The sequence below is a fragment of the Pundamilia nyererei genome, unplaced genomic scaffold (genome assembly GCF_000239375.1).
Source record: "Pundamilia nyererei isolate P.nyererei 1_Seehausen unplaced genomic scaffold, PunNye1.0 scaffold00096, whole genome shotgun sequence".
NCBI classification, from domain to species: domain Eukaryota; kingdom Metazoa; phylum Chordata; class Actinopteri; order Cichliformes; family Cichlidae; genus Pundamilia; species Pundamilia nyererei.
In genome coordinates this window covers 1766063-1789383 of record NW_005187497.1, presented here as the reverse complement: position 1 = coordinate 1789383, position 23321 = coordinate 1766063, and the positions used below count along the sequence as shown (strand labels likewise).

General features: G+C 41.5%; 1 protein-coding gene across 2 annotated transcripts in view; it reads right to left on the bottom strand.

Annotated features, from left to right (window-relative positions):
* Window positions 1–1676: 1676 nt before the first annotated feature.
* Window positions 1677–23321, bottom strand: part of LOC102195986 (zinc finger E-box-binding homeobox 2) — a 27670-nt gene continuing 6025 nt past the window's right edge. The window contains exons 2-8 of one of the 2 annotated variants that reach the window (XM_013912644.1): window positions 9668–9952; window positions 8146–8355; window positions 7227–7423; window positions 6902–7013; window positions 5104–6623; window positions 4492–4675; window positions 1677–3921 (exon numbers count right to left, since the gene is read on the bottom strand). In XM_013912644.1, the coding sequence (XP_013768098.1) occupies window positions 3290–3921; window positions 4492–4675; window positions 5104–6623; window positions 6902–7013; window positions 7227–7423; window positions 8146–8355; window positions 9668–9952 (3140 nt within the window). In that variant the 3' untranslated portion in view covers window positions 1677–3289. The remainder of the gene's footprint in view (window positions 3922–4491; window positions 4676–5103; window positions 6624–6901; window positions 7014–7226; window positions 7424–8145; window positions 8356–9667; window positions 9953–23321) is intronic. The other variant, XM_005740037.1, reaches the window with a different exon arrangement.

Sequence of the window (23321 nt, the reverse complement as noted above, 5' to 3'; positions counted from 1 at the left end):
CCATTTATGACACCGAGATAATGTAAACACGTGGAAGCACGTGATCCAGCCTATATTTCGTAACGATATCTCGCTATGTGTTTTTTGAATGCTCTCCTAATCCTGAAACTGAAGAGAAATTTCTGTTGGTAGAAACCAGATGGCATTAAAGCGCCGTCTGACCAAGACCAAGCTCTGTGATGTGTTTTATTTCGCTTTGGTGCGATGGTGCTAATCAGCCCCTAAAACTCTAATCAGACAGAGACAGAAACAAACAGACCTCGCTCCTAATCAGCAATTTGTTGGCATCAAAAGTCAGACTCTATTACATCATCCCTACTTTGTTCTTGCTTTGACTTATTTATTGCATGATATATATTTAAAGTAAAGCAAAACACAGCTTGTGCTTTTGTGTCAGGATGCAGACAAGACAGCAGATGTGCTGCAGGCTCGTGGAGAAATTAGTTTACCAATGCATTTTTTAACTGCATTTTTTCGCACACGCAACTCTTTTTTTTTCTGATTGATTTTTTTTCTGCTGGCATTCTGTGTGGCATTTATTAATTAGAATTGATTTGTGCTTCTCTGCAATGATCAAAAATCATTTATTTTTCACAATCAACATTTGAATTAGCTGGGACCTTCTGAATCCACTAATCAGCGCGTCTCTAAACGGACTGAAATGAAGTGTGGAGCTAAGGCTCAGGTTTGAATTCTCTTCTTTCAGTTTTATCTTCATTTGCACTCTTGTAAATTTTAGGTTCAGCTTACTGTTGGAGGAAAAGATGCTAGTTTAGGAAGATAATGGCTTACACAGATGTCTTGATCTTATTGTTAGATCCACCCACCAGTGGAATACATCTGTAGCTCTGTTCGGTGTGTCACTCAGCTGTTACTGGGAATTGAAACTTAAAAATGCTCAGCACTCAATCTGACAACCTGTTACCCATGACTGGGCCTTCCCGCAAGTGATGCTGCATAACCGAGGTGTTACAGCCCTCTTAAAAACTATAATGCAAAAATTTGTATCAACTTTGCTCTAAGTCAAAGAGCAGGGCCAGCCAGTGCTGCAGTGCAACAGTTTACTGAAGGCCGCTGATGCATGGCACCCAAAAGTATCTAACCCACGTCACTTGGCAGGGTTCGTTATTGTTACGGTTAGCTGACTGTTTACCCAAACTACCGTTAACCTAAAGCTTAGTGTATCAAATATCAGCAGAACTGCTCAACCTCTGTTTGCCCCAGCCACACACACAGGTTCACAAGCGCAAAGCAGGCACCTCTGATGAATCATCATGCAAATAAAGAGAGCCACAAAAAAGCCAGTGTAACAAAACAGTCTCGAGATCTTGAGTGTTGATGGAAACTGTTTACTGTGATGGGAAACTGAGTGGTCCCCACAACTGAGCTTCAAAACGGTCTTGTGCAGATGTTTGTGCTTAAGCAGAAAATTCAAAAAGCTGAGGCATTTGATCGTTTTTATAGCGATGTTGACCAGAAAATCTTTTAAGGTGCTTTCTGATTTCAACACTGCTAAAAAGAAACCAGCCCATTTTGGGGCCACATCGTGAGGTTTAATTCGAAAAATCAAGGAAATGAGAGGTTCTGCTGAAAAACGTCTGTACAGTTTTATTACAAATATCCACAAACATGCAAAAAATATATATATATAAAAGATAATACAAATATTGCATGAGTGCTAGGAAAAAATAAACAGTACTTGATATAATGAAAAAGTGTGCAGACACTGAGGGAAAGTAAAACTTTTTTTTCCGCTCACCTTTTTGGAGCAAAAATATCAGGTAAGGAACTATACAAGAGGGGGGTGGCACTTGGCGTGCCACATATGCACACACACACACACACATGCACACACACACACACAAATGTATTATGACCAAAAAAAGCATCTTTGGCCCAAGGTATGCATGAATGCTGCAAGCTTAGTCACACCTCATGCACCACCGTCTTATCTCATCGTAGCAAGGCTTTGTCGGATTACTCACAGTGTCAGAGTACATCTGAGGCACTTTTCACGTTGACTACACTGCAGTCAGAAAGAGGAAGTTAAAAGCTCATGTATGTGTCCTGAGTCTTGACCCTCTTGCCACACCTCAACAAACAGCCACAAAGTGCGACACATTACTATTATTCAGAAGGTGTGAAAACATGCTGAAGCACATGAAAATTTTTACGAGAAATGCCCGACATTTCAGCACTGAAGGAAATCAAGCCACTCTTTGTAATTATTACATGTACAGTGCGACAGTGCAAATTGTATTTGCTTGCTCTTGGGAAAAACCCCAAAGGCTGACTTCATCTTTGCCCCCTTTAACCTCTCATGCAGAAATGTAGAAATGACTGTCCTCAAGCAAGGTATACACTTTTAAAGGTGCAGTCCGATGCTTTTGGGTTTTTTAAAAAATAAATAACTACCTCCCACTTCTGCCTTCCCCTTTTTCCCCTTCTTACTCTTGGTGATTAGTTAAAGCCACAGAACAACATAGTTAACCTGAAACCTTATAATTTCACAGCATAAATGTCAAGAGCCCTACAATATAACCTGTACTATACATACGTACTCAAGCAATCGCCGGCTTTGGGACAAAGGACTAACTGCATGTGCATCTCAGCTGAAAACATGTTGCAGTTGTTGCTAATTCTTAAAACAGAGGTAAAGATTTGCATCAAATAAAAGGATAGTAGAAACTGAAAGTTATTTTCACTTGAGAATAAATATGCTAACTAGACATCGTGGCAAATCTGCTTGTAGCCTTTAACTTCTGGCCTTGATGCCACATTAAATTAAGACCAGATGTCTTTCCATCCTGCTTCCTTTAAGCTTCTAAGGCCACTCATTGGTGTGAATCTACACGCAAACAAATAAAGTACAAAAAAAAGTCAGCTGAATCCTGGATTTAGAAGGACAAACAAATGCTTTTTTTTTTGTTGTTTTTGTTGTGCAACAGTCAGCAGCAGCAAGCATGTAAAATAGACAACATCATATCTGGATATGTGACATGACCTCAGACTAGTCAACCCATTTTTTTAGAGGTTCTGAAAGACAACAAAAAGGAAAAAAGGCAAATATTATAGATACATCAAGTCTATTTTACAGGATAACGCTTTGAAACTCGTATTCTCACATACATTTGATTGATGGCTTTGTCCTCTATAAGGCCATGCATCCTTTGACAGTTCTGTGCATTTTGGAAGATAAGTAAATAACAAAAATCAGTCTTTATTACATACGTAAGAAAAAAAACAAGTCTTAATAGTAAATGGGTTTTAATGGCTGGTTAAAGTCATCTTAAGTTTTAATTCTGGGTAACTCTGTTAAATCCAAACTCAGTTCACATTTGTCCAAGTCTCCATTCCGGTCCTCGGTGTCCCAAGTTTGGCTCTCTGTATTGTCAATATGATCTTGCATGTCATATCTATTTCTCTCACTCTGAACTCCATTCTCACCTGCAGGTGATTCTTGTATGGGGTTACCTCCCAGCTCCTCTGCTGGGTCTGGCAAATTCACATCTGCCTCTTCTTCACGGTCATCGCAAACTCTTTCTTCCCCTTCTTCCTCCTCCTCCTCCTCTTTGAGAGCATCCGGCGCTCCATCCAGACTGGAATCACTGAGAAAAGAGTGTGGAGTTTGGGTTTCATCCAGTGACAGAGGGGCGTCTTCAGAGAGGCGTCCCACAAGACTGTTGCCCGCTCCCGGTGTGAGAGGCATGTCATCTTGGTCTTGGTCTGGATCCTGGTCTTTGCTGCAGTATGCGTAACGGTGGTTCATGTGCTGGGAGTAAGAGCCAGAGTGGGAGAAGCGTTTGCCACACTTGTCACATTGGTAGGGTTTCTCTCCGGAGTGCAGTCGGCTGTGTTCAATCAGATGGTGCTTATGCTTGAAGGCCTTGTTGCAGATCTTACACTCGTGAGGACGTTTGCCTGCAATGAACACACAAACCGTTTCTATTACTGAGTTTGTGTCTGACATAAGTGTAAAAAACAGTTGACGTTTGTGATGAAGAACTAAGAAAGCTATGTAAAGCTAGAGAAGCAGTTGTGTACATTTGCATCAAGACTGGAAACAGGAAAACTGTTTGCCTGGCTCTGTGTAAAGGTAACAATTTCTGATTTATCGCTCTACATGCTATGTTTTTTCTTTCCTGTGAGAAATAGTCTGACACATAACCCTAAAAAAACCACAATGCTTCTTCCTGAGATTCAAACGTTTCAATTTGTGAAATTTAGAGGTATTAGCAGGTTTCTGGACAGTCATGTTAGCTGTGCCACTGCACCATTTCTATCATGTCAACAGCTGTTGGCCTTAGCCCCATATGCACCTTAAAGACATGAGAGTTGTGTTAAACGTCAGCCAGAAAGCTAATAAGCATCTTTTGAATAATTTCAGACTATTTTTTTACATTTTTTTTTAAGAGATAGCACCAATAAGCGGTACGTATATATTACAGGAAATATCACATAACAAGAGCAGGCCATGCGTGAGTCACAGACCTGTGTGCTCGTATTTGTGGCGAAGCAATGAGCTGCTCTTTTGGAAAGTTTTTTCACAAATATCACAAGCGTAAAGCCCCTCGTCTGTCTTCTTCAGTCTCTTTCTTCCCGGCCCTCCTTCTCCATCGAACCCTTCGTCGATGAGTGAGAGATAGTCCAGAGCACCACGGTTCAATGCCTCGCCCTGCAGGAAAATGATAGCAGTTATGCATATATGTACTACTGGGGAAAGTTCACTTGGTAATTTTTTTCATCTCCCCAAGATACAGCGGTAGTCACAACCACAAAGGCATTTTTGAGACGGATGTTTGTGTGTCTGTTTTTCTGTGGAAATGCTTCGCGTACACTATAGTGTAACAATCATACCAGATGGAGTCAAAAATTTTACAGGTGTGTGCTTGACACAAAAATAAACCCTGAGTTCAAAGACATATGTAGTGTGATTCATGAATGTAGAAGGAGTTTAATATCTGCTCAACTGTTGCTGATCTGACCGCCAATTCAGCGTTTTATAACATGAGATCATCTAAGTATTGCTCATGTTTCGTTTTTGTTATTTATATAACATCTTCCACAAGTATACGTTACACACCCCACAAACGCTGGGCTCACCATTAAACCTTGTCTCTCCTGATAAATCTTTTTCAGTGTAGCCTCTGCGTCTGCCTCCATCATGTAGGCTAAAGGAGAGAGAAACCCCGGGGTGTTGGCCGTCTGGTTGAATGGAATTGATGTGATGCCTTCATGCCCTGAAAGCCCCACACCAGCCTGGCTGAACATTGGAAACCCATTGTACAAGGAACCTGGAAACACAGGAGCTCCGGCCACACTGAAGACCGGATGCGAATGCAGGGGGAGGTGTGAAGTCGGACTTGGTCTACCAAGCTGCTGGGTCCCGAGCTCCCTCCTCTCTCCTCTGCCTGAGCTGCCATTAACAGTTTTGTTCCTACTGCTCTGGTCAGAGAGCTGCTTGGGCAGGGAGAGGTCCAGAGGTTCGTTCTGTGCAGACCAGGGGTTGCTGGTTTCTTTCTGGGGCGAGGACAGTTCAGGAGAACAACTTGTGAGGTCAAGGCAAACCGGAGAAGTGAATCCTGAGGACAGAGCTCGTTTCCTGCCTCGAGGTGATGACAGCTCTGGGGAACGGTGTGTCAGCTCACTTGGGCTGCCCTTTTCCTGGCTCGGCCAGTGCAATCGCGAAGACAGGACGTTATGGTGGAGCTGTGGGGGCGAGTGCATTGCAACCAAAAGGTGTTGTGGTACGGCGTGCCAGTTGTGCTTCTGTGATGGCGACTTATTTCCAGAAAGACCATTTGTCACTACACTTAATTTGCTGTTTTCTGGTTGGAGGACAGATCTTGGAAAGAATATAGACGGTGATGACGGGGCTTTACTGCGAAAACCCTCGGGTACCTCCGCTGCTTCTCTGTTGAGCTGACAGAGGTGGCGCTCATGATGCAGAAGTGCAGCCACACTGGAGAAATGCTGCGAGCACCAACGACACATTATCCCAAGAACACCCCTCTCTGGTTCGACCGATAGCGTGTCTCTTCTCCTGTCAGGTGAAACCTTTCTCTCGTGTGATCCTCCGTTTTGATGTGCTCTTCTTTCCTCTTCATCTCCTCCTTCTCTGACAAGATCTTCATCTTTTTTTACGTCTCGTTGAAACATCTCCTGCAGCATATGCTCAAATTTGGTCCCCCCGGAGTGGAGATAAGGCAGTAGACTGGTCCCTTTGAGCATACTGGCCCTCAAAGAAAGCTCTGATGGGTCCCAAATCCTCGCCAGGTCTGACGCACTGGACAAGCTTGCGGTGCTTTGATTGAGATCCTGCAGTGAAAGCTGAAGGGGATCCACCGGTACTTGACCCAGAGGCCTGGTATTATCTTGGTTCTGCAAAACTAGCACCGAGCCCTTTTCATTACTACTTCTACCCCCACCAGCAGAGGGAGATGTTGGAAATGAGTGGGGGTAGGAGCTTTGGCTGTGTCCATTAAACACCCCGCTGGCTCCTCCTGGGTTTCCTCCTCCATGCCCGCCACCACTAAGGCACTTTTTACTGCTTAAATGGGAGCTGTAGGAGCCAGAGTGAGAGAAGCGTTTTTTGCAGTTGGAGCACTCGTAAGGTTTCTCTCCTACAAGATGAGACACAAAGTGGAGGCATTAGAGTCAGGATGCCACAGAGCAAATTGAAAAAAAAACAACAAAAAACCTTTCTGCGTGGGTGTGATCTTTTCACATTTTTCACAAGTCTCTTGTCCTGTGATGAATTATACTCGTTTCCTGTCAACACATCAATTTGGGTATAATTTTATACCATATAACTTGCAAAATAAGTAAGGGTTAGCGATAGAGTGGAAACAATAGCAAATTGATGGGTGAGTACAACTGTTTTGATGTTATTTTGTCTCACCGCTGTGGATGCGGAGATGCTCTTTGAGGTGGTGTTTGTACTTGAATGCTTTCCCACACTGCAGACATTTGAACTTCCTGGTCTCCATGCCTTGGTCCAATGTCATGGCACTCTAGGGCGACAGAACATTGTAATCAGTTTTAAACTACAGCACAGATACTCGGCTTTTTTTAGGATGTGAAGACGTAAGGTTGCCACTTCTGTGGATACACAGTTGCAAATAATCACCTTATAACGCTACATAAATGTTAATAAATCATTTTTGAATAAGTCGTTGCGATTTTGAAAGAAATTTAGCTTTGAGTTTCTTTTTGTGTCTGCTCACTTTGTCCTGCACTGGGTTGTGAAGTGCTAGGTGCCGCTCCATCTCCAGCCTAAGGGTGGCAGTGTATCCACAGAGCGGGCAGACCATGTGCCCCCCCTCCCTGTCTGGACAGTACTTGACATGGTCCCTCAAAGAAGCTCCTCGAGGATATACCCTGCTGCAAAATGGGCAGGCCTGCTGGGCCCTGCCTACATCTGCTGACAAGAAAAAGGTGACATTGTTTCTTTTGATAGATCAGCTGAAGTTTTATATAGTTTCATTTAATTTCATTCATTCTGATTCTGATTCTGATTCTTAATATACCCATCTATTTTAGAAGCCACAATATATATACTCTCAAGATTGAACTTCCATAGGATGCATCTTAAATAGAAAAGCAGCTGTCAGTATATCGGCGGGCATATAAGCCACCACTCGTATTCTACTTAGTACAAGCAAAGTGACCCAAATAAATAAAATTAATAATCATCTGAATAAAATAAGAACAAATAAAAACAAAAATACAATTTTTATAAGGACAATTAGACAGTGGGCTTAGATGCGTGCTTTAAAATACTCTACAGTTGCCACTTCTACAGAATAAAAGTTTGTGAGATTTAGTGTTATATTTATTTATTATTACATATTCAAAAGCAAGTACACAGAGCTGTGCATGTACAAATGACCTAACCTGAACTATGTAAATTACACCCTCACTTTGCTAACCTTTAACCTCAAACTAGCAGATATATAAAAAGCCATTACTTTGCTTTTTCGTTTCTGAGAATTACATTAGCATATATGATCTGATATATGTTATCACTGCGATTTGCTGTAAGCGTGGTGGTAACCGGCAGCCTCGAGAGGAAAAAGTTAGCATAAATTAATAATTGATTAGGTTCTTGTTGAGTATGATTGCAGCTGTGGCACTTTGGCCTACCTGGTCCCTCAGGTGAGCAGTGCTGAGCACCTGGCGACCAGATAGCAGGAGGCAGGTCATCGTGCCCTCTGCTCGGGCGGTACACAGCTGCCGTGCCATTATGGTTCAGGTGATCTAAGAAACTAGCTGAGGTAGAGGCCTTCCTCAACTGAGCCAGGATTTCATACTGGGACAGGTCCTCCAAGGCATTCTGGGAGTCTGAACTCTTACCTGCAGGGAAAGTGATAAGCATTGGATATAGAAAAATATAAGTAACTATGAATTTATACGCATGCATTTTTAACTGAAGGTTAGGACTTGATTAATCTGTTGAGATCTGTTTCTGCTTTATTGGCTATTTTAACAGAAGAACACCAGCATCGGTACAAGGTTTGTTTTTCATTCAGTTAATTACCTAAAGTAGAATTAATTTATTTTAAAGCACCAGAAGAGGCAGCTGTTTATTAAAAAAAAAAAAAAAAGACGGTGTACAACAAAAAGACCCCCGTGTGATTCCTTTGAAGATACATATTGATATATTACTGTTCCTGGGCTATCCAAAAGGTCGGTGCTTTCTCTCTGAGTGTGCGTGTGTTGTCAGTGAAGCAGCATGTGCGCGCAGACTGAACATCAGACTAAACTGTTTATGTGAAGACTGACAGATGAAACAATGAATGTATGGAACTATTTGGCCAGATATGAAGCTAGATTTAAAAATTCTTTGTGATTCGTGCCCTTGAGCAGAGTGACAGGCAGAGAGAAAAAGCCACAGATGTACGCGAAGAAGAGACGGCGCCTCCTATCACAACTCCAGCCAATCAGCTCGGCTTAAAAGCGACTTTGAGAAAGATTTTTCAAATGTTTGCAGATGTTGGCATATTTTGAGCTGTTTTTTAATGTGGTGAAGGGAAGAGCCTGTGCGGTTGAGCGTTGTAAAAACTCTGCTTCGCCTTCATCAGGCAAGGCCAAATCACACGAGGCGAGGGAGCTAAGTGATTGTTAGTAGGCAAGCCGCGTGAGCCTTTGATCTCTCCTAAATAAAAGGGAAAGCCTCACGTCGCGCAGTTCTGATTTCAGTACCGTAACGTCACCTCTTTGATGCATGGAAATATTGTGACATTGTGTGGGATGAGTTCTTTTGTCATGCTTTCAGAAGGCTGCCTTTTCAAAGAGAAGAGTGAAAAAAAGGAACAGCTTGTAGGGAAGGCATGGTTTCACGAGGAGCTGATATGAAGGTGTATCTAGAGGGCTCTGAGAAGCATCATGAGACTGGTGGTGTTGCATCAGAAAAACACACAAACTTGTTTACACATACAGTAGTGTTAAACACCCCAGCAGCAGCAGCAGCAGCAGCAGCAGCAGCAGCTTCAGTTGTTTCATACATATACAGTATATGTACATTTTGCAAGCATAACTGATTTGCTGTGTTAGCCTGGGCTTAATTCTGTGGAAGCACAAGCAGCAATATTTTAAAGCTCAGAAAATATGGAATTAATTTAGAATGGCAAATGAGGTGCAGCTATTATGTAAGCTTATAACTTACAGTACATCCTCAGCGGGTCCTGGTCTCCCTCCCTTTCAGTGGACATGAAGGATGCGTCCTCTGTGGCCTTGGTCTCTGACTCCACCTGGCCCCAGCAGTTCCTGCTGCCGGGGCTGAGGCTGTGCGGCCGGGTGGACTGAGCAGGGCTGCCGGGCTCCTCTGTCCCCTCGCTGGGCGTCAGGCTCGTCTTATCCAGGCTCTCCTGGCAGTCCTGGGGCTCCAAGCTCCACAAACCCACCTCATCCTCCCCCTCAGATCCCAGTAAACTCACTTGGTCGGCATCAACTGCAAAAAGATGAGACAAAACTCTCAGTTTGGACACAGGACTTCATTTTTCAATGCGGCAAACCATCAGTGTGCTCATTAATTCTGAAATGGCACGCTGAAATTTCAGTTTAAACAGAAATACTCTGCGCACGTATATTTATTGAGACACCACTTACTATTTTTGTGCCGTCCAAATCAATAAACGGAATTTTTTTAACCATCACTCAAAATGCAGCAACATGTGTTTCTTATCATTTCAGATGGCATTCAGCGGGGTGAGCTACAGATTATTACTAATGAAGACCAGAGACAATGCTCTGCGATTAAATAAAAATATGTGAGGAACTGAAACCAAACAGGGAAGAGAAACACAAGCAAAAATTCAAAAATGTTTTGCAAATTTTAACAGTCCAAAGGGGGGCAAACACAAAATGCTGTTGTTATTTATTGTAGTTTTGCCGGTTGTTTGTTTGTTTGCATTGTTTCTCGGAAAGTAAGATGAATGACACTCTTGTCCTTTTTAAGTCGTTCAGTTGTTTCTCGTTATGAGACGCTTCGTTTGGCTTTTTGTGGTTCGATGTGCGGTTTATGATCAATATAAGTAATTTCTGGTCAGTCTCCAAAAAAGATAGTTTGAGTCTGACGCAACTGAGAACAAAGTGTGGCTTTCATTTTGAAAATAAATGAAAAAAAGACGTGTTACCGTACCCTTAGAAAAGACATATAATATACAAATGTATTAAATTAAGGCCACGATCAAACATAGCATTTCGAATGAGTTTATTTAATTATTCCATCTTTCTGTCATTGGGAACTATTTCAATATAAAATTACTTTTTTGTGGTTATTTTATGTCTAAATTCATTTTTCAATCACTTGATGGTGCGTTGTGTGACTATGCAGCAGGAATGTAATGGAGCAGTCAGAAAAAAAGACACATAACATATCGTAATTTAAAAATATGCCCTATGTGCCCAGAATGGAAAGGCGCATTTCTTTTTCCCATGGCAAAGACAATAAATGACAATCACAAACACATGCCTTGGATTTCATATGTAGGCTCTTATTTCCAAGGCTTTTTTGAGGACGCTTTGTTTTTTCCTCTCTGATTAGCAATATCTAATCACAACCGAGTAACGACCCTGAACGACAAAGCCAAACCGTTGTCGAAGGGTGCGCGAAGGCCGTGCCGGCACACAGAGGGCTCCATCTCTAACCTCCTAAGACCCTAACTCTTCCACGACATGCATTTTTAATTTCTCTTTGATATTTGGGCACATTGGGGCCCGATGAATGTAAAAACAAAGAATTACCAGATTTTTTTTTTACCGTACTTTTGTTTTTAAGAAAAATAAGAGCCACATATGAGGATATTCATTTAAAATTTTGATAGAACAGTAGCAGTATAATGTCCTCGTAAGTGGATATCAGGCCCATGTAGAGCAAAATTGAGTATTTTGGTCTAAATAACCCAAAATGTGATGTCCACATATGTGGACGGCAGGTCCTAGGAGGTTAAAAATAAGGATTCTGATTTGCAGCATTTCAGCCATGCTCTAACTTTTCTCTTTATTATTATAGGAGTGCCTTATTTTAATAAGATCAGAAAGAAAATAAGGTTTCACAGCTCATTAAATTTCATGAAACACCAACAAAGTTTATTCATTAAACTGTCAAAACAACGCTCAGTCACTCTTGAAAGATTTTCATTTTTGTTTGAGCTGCTCCAACAACACTCACACTGGCTGATGGACACAATAATTTATGAGTGCTTTGCTTTCAACTCATCTGCACATCAAGCTACAGCCCACAGCTCGCAGTGACACAAGCCAGTGACTAAACAATGACTACGGGAGACATTTTAGAAAAACCTAACTCATCAACTTTACAGCTAGAAGAAACAAACACACACAGATAACACACACACACACTCACTCACCGTAATACTGAAAGCGCATGAGGGGGTTCAGTACTACGGAAGGGGGCAGCCCACAGTCACAAACACCTAACGCATACTTTACACATATTCCTTTGATTAATGCTGGCTAATCTCAAAGTGGAACACCTACATGTGTATCTGTTTGTATCAGCAGGTTGTGTGATCTGCCCCGACTTCACTGCACCAGGGCACTGAGCGCAGTCAAGCGAAATTCTGGTTCATCTGAGGCGAGTCAACCAATGCATGCTTCAAGCATTGCTGCTCCACAAAGGTGGAAAGCAATGACTTGCTTTTATGGGGGGAACAAAACCGGTCATTAAACGTGCTTTACCGTAGCAGGCACCTATGAAGATATGCGATGCGGTTAAAGGCGGCCCATCAGGCCTGCAGGAGACTCGGGGATGATAGGACGTACCGCTGGGACAAAAATGAGGAAAATCTGGTCTGGATTAGCATCAAATTGGCTCTAATTTTCTCTCTCATAACAGTGAGTGACACTGAGTCTGCATGTGCTGTCATTAAAGCACACCGAGCTGGATGGTTTTCATTATCTGGCCTGTTGATTTATTTATTTGGATGGCAACCGCATCCTTCAAATATTTTTTTGTTGGAACAGGACAGTGAGATATTTGAAGAGCGTGAGAGTCCCTGCATTGCCTGCTAAGTAGTCACTAGGTACAGAGGAGTGTAAGAGTGATGGATGCACGTAGCCTGTGAGCATCATAAGAAAGTGTAACTCGTAAAATGAGAAAACACACAGCACAGCACAGCAGAAAATAGTACACAGCCATGGTGCAGGAACTTTAGTGTGCGTGGGAAGAATGTGACTCATATCCAGACTGTGCTGCATCATGCTTGACATTGTCGATCATTCAGTCTTCAGGGGACTGATTCTGATCGTTTGACAACAACAGTGTTCAGATCACACACTGGAGTGCTATTTTAATCTGTCTGCTGCTTTCCCTGCATGTCAGTGACAGAACATCTGAAAGATTGGCGGCCTGACTGCCAGAAACACGTCTTTTTTTATAAATCCTGGCACGCCAGTCAGAACACACACTGCTGTTCTGGTTGTCGCGCGACGTGCGGTCCATCTTGAAATTCGTCTTAAGCCTAAAAAGTGAAACTTATCATTTGGTTGTTCCCAACGAAAAAGGAAGATAATGCCTGAACCACTTCATAAGCACAAACAAAGATTTTACAAAAGTAAAGTTCCAACAACAACAAAATCTGGCATAAAGAAAAAAATCCTGTTAGCTCTGAGAAGTGCACACAGTCTCAGTGCTGGCCTAAATCGGCACTGTTTATATGCCCGAGGGCATCTCCTGTACAACACCATGCTAAACTGCAGTTTATTTTACGACGCACACATGTGATCTAGTATTGGCTCAGTAATTATGTGGCTAAATGGTAAACACGCAATAATTGAAATTACCTTGTTTGTTTCTTCTGGTTTTAAATGGCAACAAACAAGGCCAAGCCCAATTTACAGCCCAATGCAAATGTTCCCATTCCCATGTTGATTTTCTACATTTAAAAATTAATACTTCAAAGAAACAGTAAAATGATTTGATATTGTTAATGATATTCAGTAGATTTTTACTGCTCAGTGGGAGCAAAAATTCAATAAAACTTTCTTTTAGGGAAATATTTAAGTCATGTTGGTGGTTGTCATCCAACTGAAAATGGTTACTTCTTTTAAAGAGTGTAAAAGCTCTTGCCTGGATTTTATATAAATGCGCAGAGTATGAAAAAAGGTTGTGTTGTCATTTTTGGTATATTCACAAATCAAATTCTGTGTATATCTCATGACAAGCCTGGTATTAAAATTTGTTTTAAAAATATAAAATAAAAGTCAATATCAGAAATTAATTTTAAAGAGCTCAATTTAGATCTTGAAAAATACTCTATTTGTTTAATTTTTGGCTGCAAACTTTGAATTTATTTTACTTTATTACTTTTGAAAGATTCATACTAAATCACAAATCAAGGAAACATTTTTACAATAATCAGAAAAAAAATGATGATTTGACACAACACATGTAAATGTAACATGAGTCATGACACAGTCCCATGGTGCCAATCTCACATTAAAATGACATCTGATGCATTTCAGTACATTACTGTACAACATGTAGGTGGTAAAACTGTCAGAATCAACATTCACACAGCTGAACACACAAAATTAAAAGCGTAGCTCTCCGCCATTTCTGTAACACACACTAACTCTAATTAAATATATATATATATACAAGCATATCTAAATATACTCTGTGTATTATTTTAAAAAATTGATTTGGTCAGTGTGTGAAATAATGCTTCTCCAATCATTGTAAATTTGCGATGAGTTCACAGGTGTCAAAAGAAAACACAACACTTGCTATTTTGAACTCAATAAATTACCACATGAGGGTCACGGACGCCCACATGCTAAACGAGAAACAAGAGCAGGAAGATGTCTGTATTGCCATTTTACAGTACCTATGAGAGCAGTTCAGAGGCGAGGTAGGTCCATGTTCATCTGCACAGCACGCTGGTGTCGATAGCTATCACCTCTGTTTAAGAATACATCGCAAAAATCTAATATGCGCTTTAAAAAAAATTTCACTGTGGCAGCTCTCCTATTCATACCTGCTGTCTGACATTCGCACAATGAGTCAGGGGAGGACCGCAACCAAGAACAAACACCTCCCACCTGATCTTCATCTAAGCAGCAATTCACATTCTCTCTATGACTCTCAGGGCAAGGGCGACTACTGATTGTGGCACCCTGGCCTGCTTTAGTTACTTACCTTCACAACACTGAGTGGAAAAAAAACCCATGCTGATCCCAATGTGCCAGACATGTCTTATGCCTCTGTTATGATAGTAAATTTCATGGCTGGCAAAAGAGAAATCAATGTTTCCATATTGCAGATTGTTAAGATGCTGGATAGCAATAATAATATGCAAGTTTAAAGGCGAGCTCAAGTGAATTGTCATCTGAGAAGTTTTCTCATGTTAGTATGCAACTCTTAATTTCAAATTTTCCACATGTTTTATAGATAATATAATGAGGGCTGACAGCAAATTGAAGATTAAATGCTCCAAATTGCATGTTAACCAGTAGGAATGGTGGTAATGTAATGTTTTGCTGCACTTTTACTGCATTTCTGTGGCCAGTGAAAAGGAAGTGCAAACATTCTTGTCTAATGATGGAGAAAATAACCACAAACACATTGATATGAAAGTCTGTGTTTAACAGTCAACTTTTAATTTAACTTGATTGCAGTCGTATCTTTGCTGGTTGGCAGCGAGCCACACAAGCACGCGCACGCACACACACACACATACACACAGGAAAAAAAAGTCTGCAAATGGCTTCTGGCGAGAACAAGACTGAAAGTGTGACACACTGATAGGGATTGTAAAGGTCATATTAGTGTGGAGGAAGAGATGCTTAAATGTGATGTGTGGTGCAGTATGTGATTTTGCATTCTTGCAGTGTGTTTGGTACACAGCGTTGTGGTGCGTGTTAGAGAAATGGGGTGACAACTTGCCTTGCACAGACACCAGTGCAGGAGAAAGATTACTGCGCAGAGCGTAAACTATACTAACGGCAAGACAGAGAGAAAGAAGAGGTTGTTCTGAAAGGAAGAGATAAGAGAATAAGAAAAGAAGAGTGAGGAGTTGATAAGAAAATTGAGAGAAAGAGACAGAAAGCAACAGTGTCAAACTGTCCCTGACACAAATCCTCCAACTGATGCTGAACTGTGAAAACACGTTACAGAGGGAAATTCCCTCTGCAGACACACATAAACTAAGTTACAAACATAAGCTGCGGGCAAAACGGGGAACAAGACCAGCTCACTGTGTCAGAAAACTGCAATACCATCAAATGCAGCAATAAATGTGTGTGTGTGTGTGTTTGTGTGTGTGTGTGTGCGCAAACCTTAAAAGAGTATCTGAACTGCAGTCTGAGATAGAAAAGTGGAAGTCCATGCAATGCCACAGCAGCACAGTCACAGCTCTGTGCTTTAGATGTCCCACTTATTAAGAGACACCACCCTCTCAGAATAAGAAAAAAGGAAACACCACCACAGCATTTGCAGCCGAGGGTCAACATCTGCCTTTGAAAGACACAACAATGAGCTTAAGAGCTAATTTCCTTAAAGCCGATCAAGGCGACGAGAAAACAGAACAGCGTTGCGATTTTGCACACCAAGCATCGACCTTTAAATTGACAACAAAGATGCTGTATTGAAACTATTTTGCCTTTGTTCAGCGTGGTTTTTAATGATCCGGTTCAATTAGGGCCCTTGTGACACAAAAATAGAACCGCTTTTGGCATTTTTATAGCTTCAAAGGCACTGAGCCATTTAGTGATACTAACAAAGTTGATTTGTCAACAAGTTATGCTTTTAGTGTGACTGCGCTGGTGTTAGTTTCATTATTCACATATGAGCTCTCGGTTCAATTTCAGAGGACGCTCGGCAAATCAAAGTACAGCCCCCAAAAACGCCTACTGTAACACACATTGTCGAGCTGTACGCAGCTCTCATGGCTGCTTTGAGAAGGCCAAGGCATTTGAAAATCAATTGATATCAGTATTACTGATCTGTTATACTTTATCAACATAACACATCACTGCGCCAAACAGACCACATGTGCTTAATGGAAACCTGCTCTGATGCGAGTTCAAACAGCTTAGAGATTAAACCAACAGCAAACAAGCAAAAATAGTGTACGCCAGGGCAAGCGAGCAAAATGAACTGTACGCTTACTGTAAATTACTGTAGTTTGCCGGTAACGTAGTCGGCCTCATGGCCTGCTGTTGTCAATAGCTTTCGTCGTCACTCCAAAACACATTTCTTTCTCTTTTCTACATCTGATCGGTCTAATCTCCTCCTTCGCGCTTCGTCATGCATCCCGGATATCTATGCTTAGTTTCAGCACGCTCTAAATAATGAGGAGAATGTGTGAATTAATGACTGGTGACTATAGCAGCCTAACTGTGTGTACAGAGGTTAAAACACATCTGATTTGGTGCTGCAGCACGATGATGCCATGATAGAGAGTCAGACATCAAGAACGCAAAGGCGAAAAGAAAGAGGAGTAGTCAGAATGAGCAGTGACAGGAAAGCCGTCCAGATAACTTCTATTCTAATCACACCGCAAAGGTGCACTCGAGGCGGTGAGAAAAGTGTGACTCAATTTGGAGGTGCATTACAAGAGACAGTGTGAAGAGGGACAGGCACTCTCATCCCCACTTGTACAGTCCCACCCAACTATGTATTCTTAGATTGTGGTGAGTCAACTGTTGACTTCCATGATATATTTTTGTAACCTATAATGATCTTATATGATTTTAAGCACAGAGTTGACAGCTGCTTTAACAAGAACTTAAAAGTTAACAGCTTTACAAGTTTCAGGAAGAAGGGATATAAATCATTGAGTGTCTCAATACAACAATTTCTATCCTCTAAGATGGGTAACGTCGCTTTATAAAGAATGCTGCTTTAACTTAGTTATAGACAATGCACGCATAACCCGAAACACACCGCAGCGGCACCTTGCCATTCTGGGTTAGTCACTTTGTGTGTTTTCACGAATGCTGAAGGAACAACAGAGCAGGAGGTAAATGAAAAAAAGTAGAAGAAGAGCAAGAGGAAGAGCAGCACCTCTGCCTCACATTTTAGCCTCTGCGTGCAAATAAAAAGCCAAATAAATGGCCCCCTTAAAACTATTAAAGCAACTCGAGTTAAAAATGACTTGAGCAAATTTTGCGGTTCATCGAACAGAATCACATTGTTTTTTGCATTATGTATGCGAAAATGTAGCAATCAGTTTTCCTCTTTGCAAAAATGAGGCAAGGTGTGGTATGAAGAGGTGTGCAACAAGGCTTTGTGGTTGTCTGTCGTCTTCCTTTGGAGGTTTCCTGTATGCTGCTGCCTGCATGTTTGCCACCGTGTTTACCTGTCCTCCCGACCACCGCAGTGACATTTATCAAAGAAAACAATGTTACCTTGACTGACACAGACTTTTACCTTCAAAGCAAAAGAGGTTTCTGCATCAGTGACCCTCTTTTTGCAGTGCTGCATGCCACACAGTAAAGAGAAAGAGTCAGATGTACTAAATAGTAGTTTAAAAAAATCTATCTATATATTAGGAACTAGAGCAAAAGGCAAAACTGCACATTTACGTAACTTATATATTCAAGTCCACAGTATTCACTGTTCACAGCAATTGACCCCAGTTGAGCTTTTGTATGTCCGTTTTCATTGTTTTGATTCCAAAATGATAATAAGGCCCACACGAGACAATCAGAAAGTGACCTACTAAAGTTAGAAAGTGACACACTGCCACCATCATTCTGGACTTCCCAACTTTGTCAGGCTAAATTGCCCTTTTTGACTCACTTGGTGTGTCAGTGACTCACCGCTAGTGACAAGTTGACTTCACAACTGCATACATGCTGTGTGTGAGAGCGTGTTTGTGCATGCATGAATTATGCTTTGCTGCCATCGCACTCTGTGTGCATCTGCTGCAACTCAGAACGGAGCTGGTGAGAAAGGTTAGCTCGGTTAGAGGAACACGTTATTTCGAGTTGGCCCTTCGCCTCCTCCTGTGGCGCGGTTTCCGTGTGCCGAGGGATCGGTGCTGGAATGCAGAAACGGTCACGGGGGGACCCACGCGCTCACCACATTGTGAATCAAAACCCAAACTGTGCTTCATTAGACTCCTGTCATTGCAAAGACTCTCACACCACTCTATAAATATCCCAGTCTGCCCCCTCCAAATTTGTTTTCCCTCTTTTTTCTGACACATGAAAATGCTCAGGGACTGTTCCAGACTTCAGATGTGGCTCTTTATTTTGTACGTTGGCGCAAGAAACCACACAATAGTGGCTCCTTTTGAATATTAAAACATTCCCTGACGGGGATACAAAGGTTCTGAAGTTTTTTAATAGGGATAAACACTAAATAAAACTTCTCTTTGAGCTTAACAGTTATGCAATGTGGGATTTGGTTAGTTCAACTCAAGCAGCAACGTTGAGTTACTCACTCCATGAGACTTGTTTTGAGGGGGAAACAAGTATGTCTGGTATCCCACTGACTTAAAACATCTGTATATAAGATGTGTTAGAGGTGTTTTGCATGATTTAGTATTAAGAAAAGATCAAAATTCCTTAATCTGAGCACTTAAAGCAGATTTAAAACACAATACACTTCTGAGGAACCCACCCCATTAAGTTCTGAAAGATCAGAACACAGCCCACAGTGGTATTCGCCACTGCAGAAACACACTGAGCTGCTTCTATAGCTGACAAAAGGACTGATCAGCTTCACATTCAAAAGTGAAAAATAGTAGAAAAAGTATAATATCCAATAACATGTCTTAATCAAGCTTTGTAATAATACATTTTCTTCTGTTCAGACACAGTCTGCTGATGAGACATACCTAACATACAAATGTGGCGCCATCCTCTGGCCTATGTTGGCATTACAAATCCCCCAAATGAGCGATTATGACACCAAACTATCAACTATCAAGTGACAAAATGTGACGTCATCATAGCAAACAGAAGAAAAAAACGTGCCGCTCTGCTTTATTTTTTGGCCTTTCTCTAAATTGCACACGTCCGTGAACAAAATCGTCTCCCCCTCTGCCCTGACCGGCTTTCTTTTGTCACTTTTTCTGTCCTTGAAGCGCGCACACGTCAATAGATGCAGACAAAAAAGAAAAGCACGCGCTATTAAACTGGTCGTTCTGTGGTTACGCAGTTCTCATTAGTAAGATTTATGAATCATACTGCATATTAATTTACACACATGCGAATACTGGTTGCTTGCCACTTGATACGTGCCGTATGTGCGAGTGTGTGTGTGTGTGTGTGTGTGTGTGTGTGTGCTGTTGCGCAGAAGAGGCCTGAAAACCAACTCCTTAAAAAAGAAACTAATTAAAGTCACAGAGAAAAAATGCAAAGGCAGCAGAACCACACAAGAAAGTGTGTGCATGTCATTACTGACCTGGCCCACGTTTTAGAAAAAAGAGGCAAGAAGAGAGAGAGAGTGTAAAACCTCGACGAGTGAAATAATGTGCATAAAAAAAGACTCAACAAGGAAAACGTTTAAAAAGCAAACTTGGGGAGTTTAAGAGGATCTTTGATGTGTATCAGAAGAGGAAAGCAGCCTTGCGACTGGGACGACAGTAATTTTAAGTCAAAGCAGAAGGCTCGCTGACTGGCTGCCTTACTGGCTGCCTGGCTGACTGCCTGGCTGACTGACTGTGGTCTTTGATGGCGCTGGCTGTTTGAAGTGGTTTTCGGGGGATGGGAGCAGCGTGTGGTGTCAGTGGGACAGGGGAGGTACTCGGAGAGGGGGGGACATGATGGCGACCGTACAGCATTGGGGGAGCCCGGGTTGGGTGGAGCAGACGACAGGGAGAGAGGAGGATCAAATAAAGAAAAGAAATGGATAAAAACGGGAAAGTGAGATATGTGGTAACAGCGATACAGAAGAACCGAGGGGATGATAAAGAGCAGGAAGAAAGAACCAACGACTGAGGGGAATGAGGGACGACAGTAAAAGTTTAAAATCTGTGGATTGACAGTTAATGAATTCCCAAAAGTAAAGCTTTCAAATCTCAGTCTCGTCCCAGGATGAGGCCTGGACACATTCGCACCTACCGATTACTTGTATCATTTAAGTGATGTTACCTCCCTCTGATAAGCTCCCAGGGTGCCTTATGACTTATTTCCCCTTGCATCCCTCCTGCAGTGCTGCACACATGCACTCTATAATCATAACTACGCTGCTTCCCTGAGGTACCAAAGTTCACTGTGCAACTAAAAAGGAAAAAGAAATTGATTTTGTACAACTTTAAAAAATATATATATTTTTTTAACTCTTTGACTTTCCATTTTTCTTTTATGAGTAACCGGGCCTTATGATTAAAAACCTTCCCCGTTTTGGCAATTTTGCAACCTGTCACATACCACCAGAAATTCTGCAAAAAAAAAAAAAGGATGAGATAAGACTATCTAGTAGACTGTTACATGATGATAAATAAGAGATTGAACCAATACACGCTGCACTGCTTCCTTTCTAGCCCATAATACGTCCGGTGTATGCATCATGTTCTTTATCATACCTGAGCTTAAGCCTAGTTCGCATGATCTCATAGTGTATAATTCTAGCATGCATCTTTGCTCCATGTGAGGCAAGTTTGACCAGAGTGTTTTGGACTGACCGCGTCCGAAAACATGGCGTTTAAAAAACATACGGCTTTGCAAGAACGGGCATCTCATTACTTTTCTAAGATTTCCAGTTGCGACCTTATCATGTTTACTCCTATGTATGCAAAATCACTTGACTGATAACATGAATTTTTGCTGTGCAGAGGAAATGCATTCACCATCTCTAAAGTGTCTGATGGAGAGGCTCAGGGTTTCTTCCACTCGCAAAAGAAACCCAAAGAGTGAGCTAAAGGGAGTGTGATTGATATCAGCGTTTCAAACACCGAAAGCCTCGACTGTTACAGGTGGGCATTCATTCCACAGGTGAGGAATGTTTACTCCCTACCAAGTGACTGTGTGTGTGTGTGTACACCAGAGAGATTGATGTGCAGGGCAGATATAGGTGGTACCAGGTGATCACAGGTACAGAGAGAGGGAGTTGAACTTTCCCATGCGTTCTTGTTGTCAGTCCTGGCTTGTTAGAAGGCCCTTTTGTAAAGAGGTACTGCAGTGTGGAACAAAAAATAAACAACAACAACTCACAGATTAACCGATGATAAAGTATTCCTTAGTTACAGCACTAGTCTGGGTATTTCAAACATGTGCAGTACTGTGCAAAAATCTTGAGCCACCCCTCATTTCTTACATTTTGCATCCAAGGAGCCACACAGAGCCACACACTGGGCTTTCTGAGGGTCTATCAGTGTTGTTTTACTCAGTTTCAGTCAAGTCCTTGCACCTGACCATTTTCAGAGGAATGCTTTTTTAGGCCGCTAATGAATCATTCAAGCAAAACAAAGGTCACTAACTGAAGTGTTATGTTTACACATAACAGACAACTTAGCAAAGAGACAATTACAAATTGTATTTTTAGACACTTTGTTTTTAGTAACAAAAGCACGTAATTTGTTCTGATTTATTTAGCTGAATTGGCAAAAGAGGGCCAAAAGTAACACATTCTGAAAGAATAATATTTTTTCCACTAATGAGGTGATTCCCAGAGAGCCATTAGCTGAAAACTTTGCATATCTTGGCGTGGTGTGCAGTGTGTCCTAAAACACATTTTTCAGAAACTGGACAAGAAGAAAAGAAGAAGTGACAGTCCGGAAAAGAACAAAACAAGCAAAAAAAACCAAAACGTATGCATTAACTGTTCACTGAAGCCTCGTCAGAAGTGGACTAAGAGCATTCTTAAGAAAGGGAAACAGGGAGACAAGGCTGAGGTAGGCAAGAACTGGACTGATAGTCTGTGACAATAGGACAGAAGTACAACAGCGATTGTCTACGGTGGAGGCTCTGTCATGGTTCAGGTCTGGATTTCAGTCAGTGGTCAGAATCAGAATCAGAATACTTTATTAATCCCGAAGGAAATTAGGGTTACAGCAGGCAGCACGCTAATGGCGCATGCACACTTACAAAGGAACCTTCTGACCAACTTTACACTAACATCACATTGGGGAGACATGTCAGAGAATTAGGCTGATAGGAAAAAAACAACGAAAATACATAACATGAGGTAAGAGGAGGAGAAAAAAACTCCACTATGACTGAGCTCCTAGTGGGAGAACAGTTTGATAACAGAAAAAACACCTCAGCACAAAAAGCACATGACTATCAATACATGGTGTAGGGGATAGAGGTTATATTATAAATGATAAATGCAGAAATATTTAGTCAGATTTTGCTCCACCGTGCAATACCATGTGGAAAGCACTTGGCTGGCAAAAACATTTTTCAGCATTACAACAAACCCAAACACACTGACAATGCAGTAAAAGCATACCTGGATCGAAAACACACAATGCAACACTATCAGTTATGGACTGGCCTCCTCTGAGCCCGGAAACAGTTTGGTCCTGACAGAGATCAGAACAAAAAGGAAGAAACCTCCAAAGAAGAGCTTTGCATGTTCTCCAAGATGCCCGGAGACCTTTTCCTGAAGACTACTTAAAAATTTACAAGCCTCCCTAAAAGATTTCAGGCTGTCATAAAAAAGATAAATAAATGTGTGGTGGTGCAAGACTAGTGCCCAGTACTGTAGCATTTACACCACATAATAATGCAGCATTTTAAAGCTACATACACAGTTAAAAAAAAACTAATTAAGCTGGATTTATGGTTTTTATTCATAGAGACGAATTTTGGGAATTTAACCAATGCAGAGTTTATACAGACGGAGTAACAACAGATCGATAAAGAAGTGAAATTTTTTTAAAAGGAGAAAATAAAAT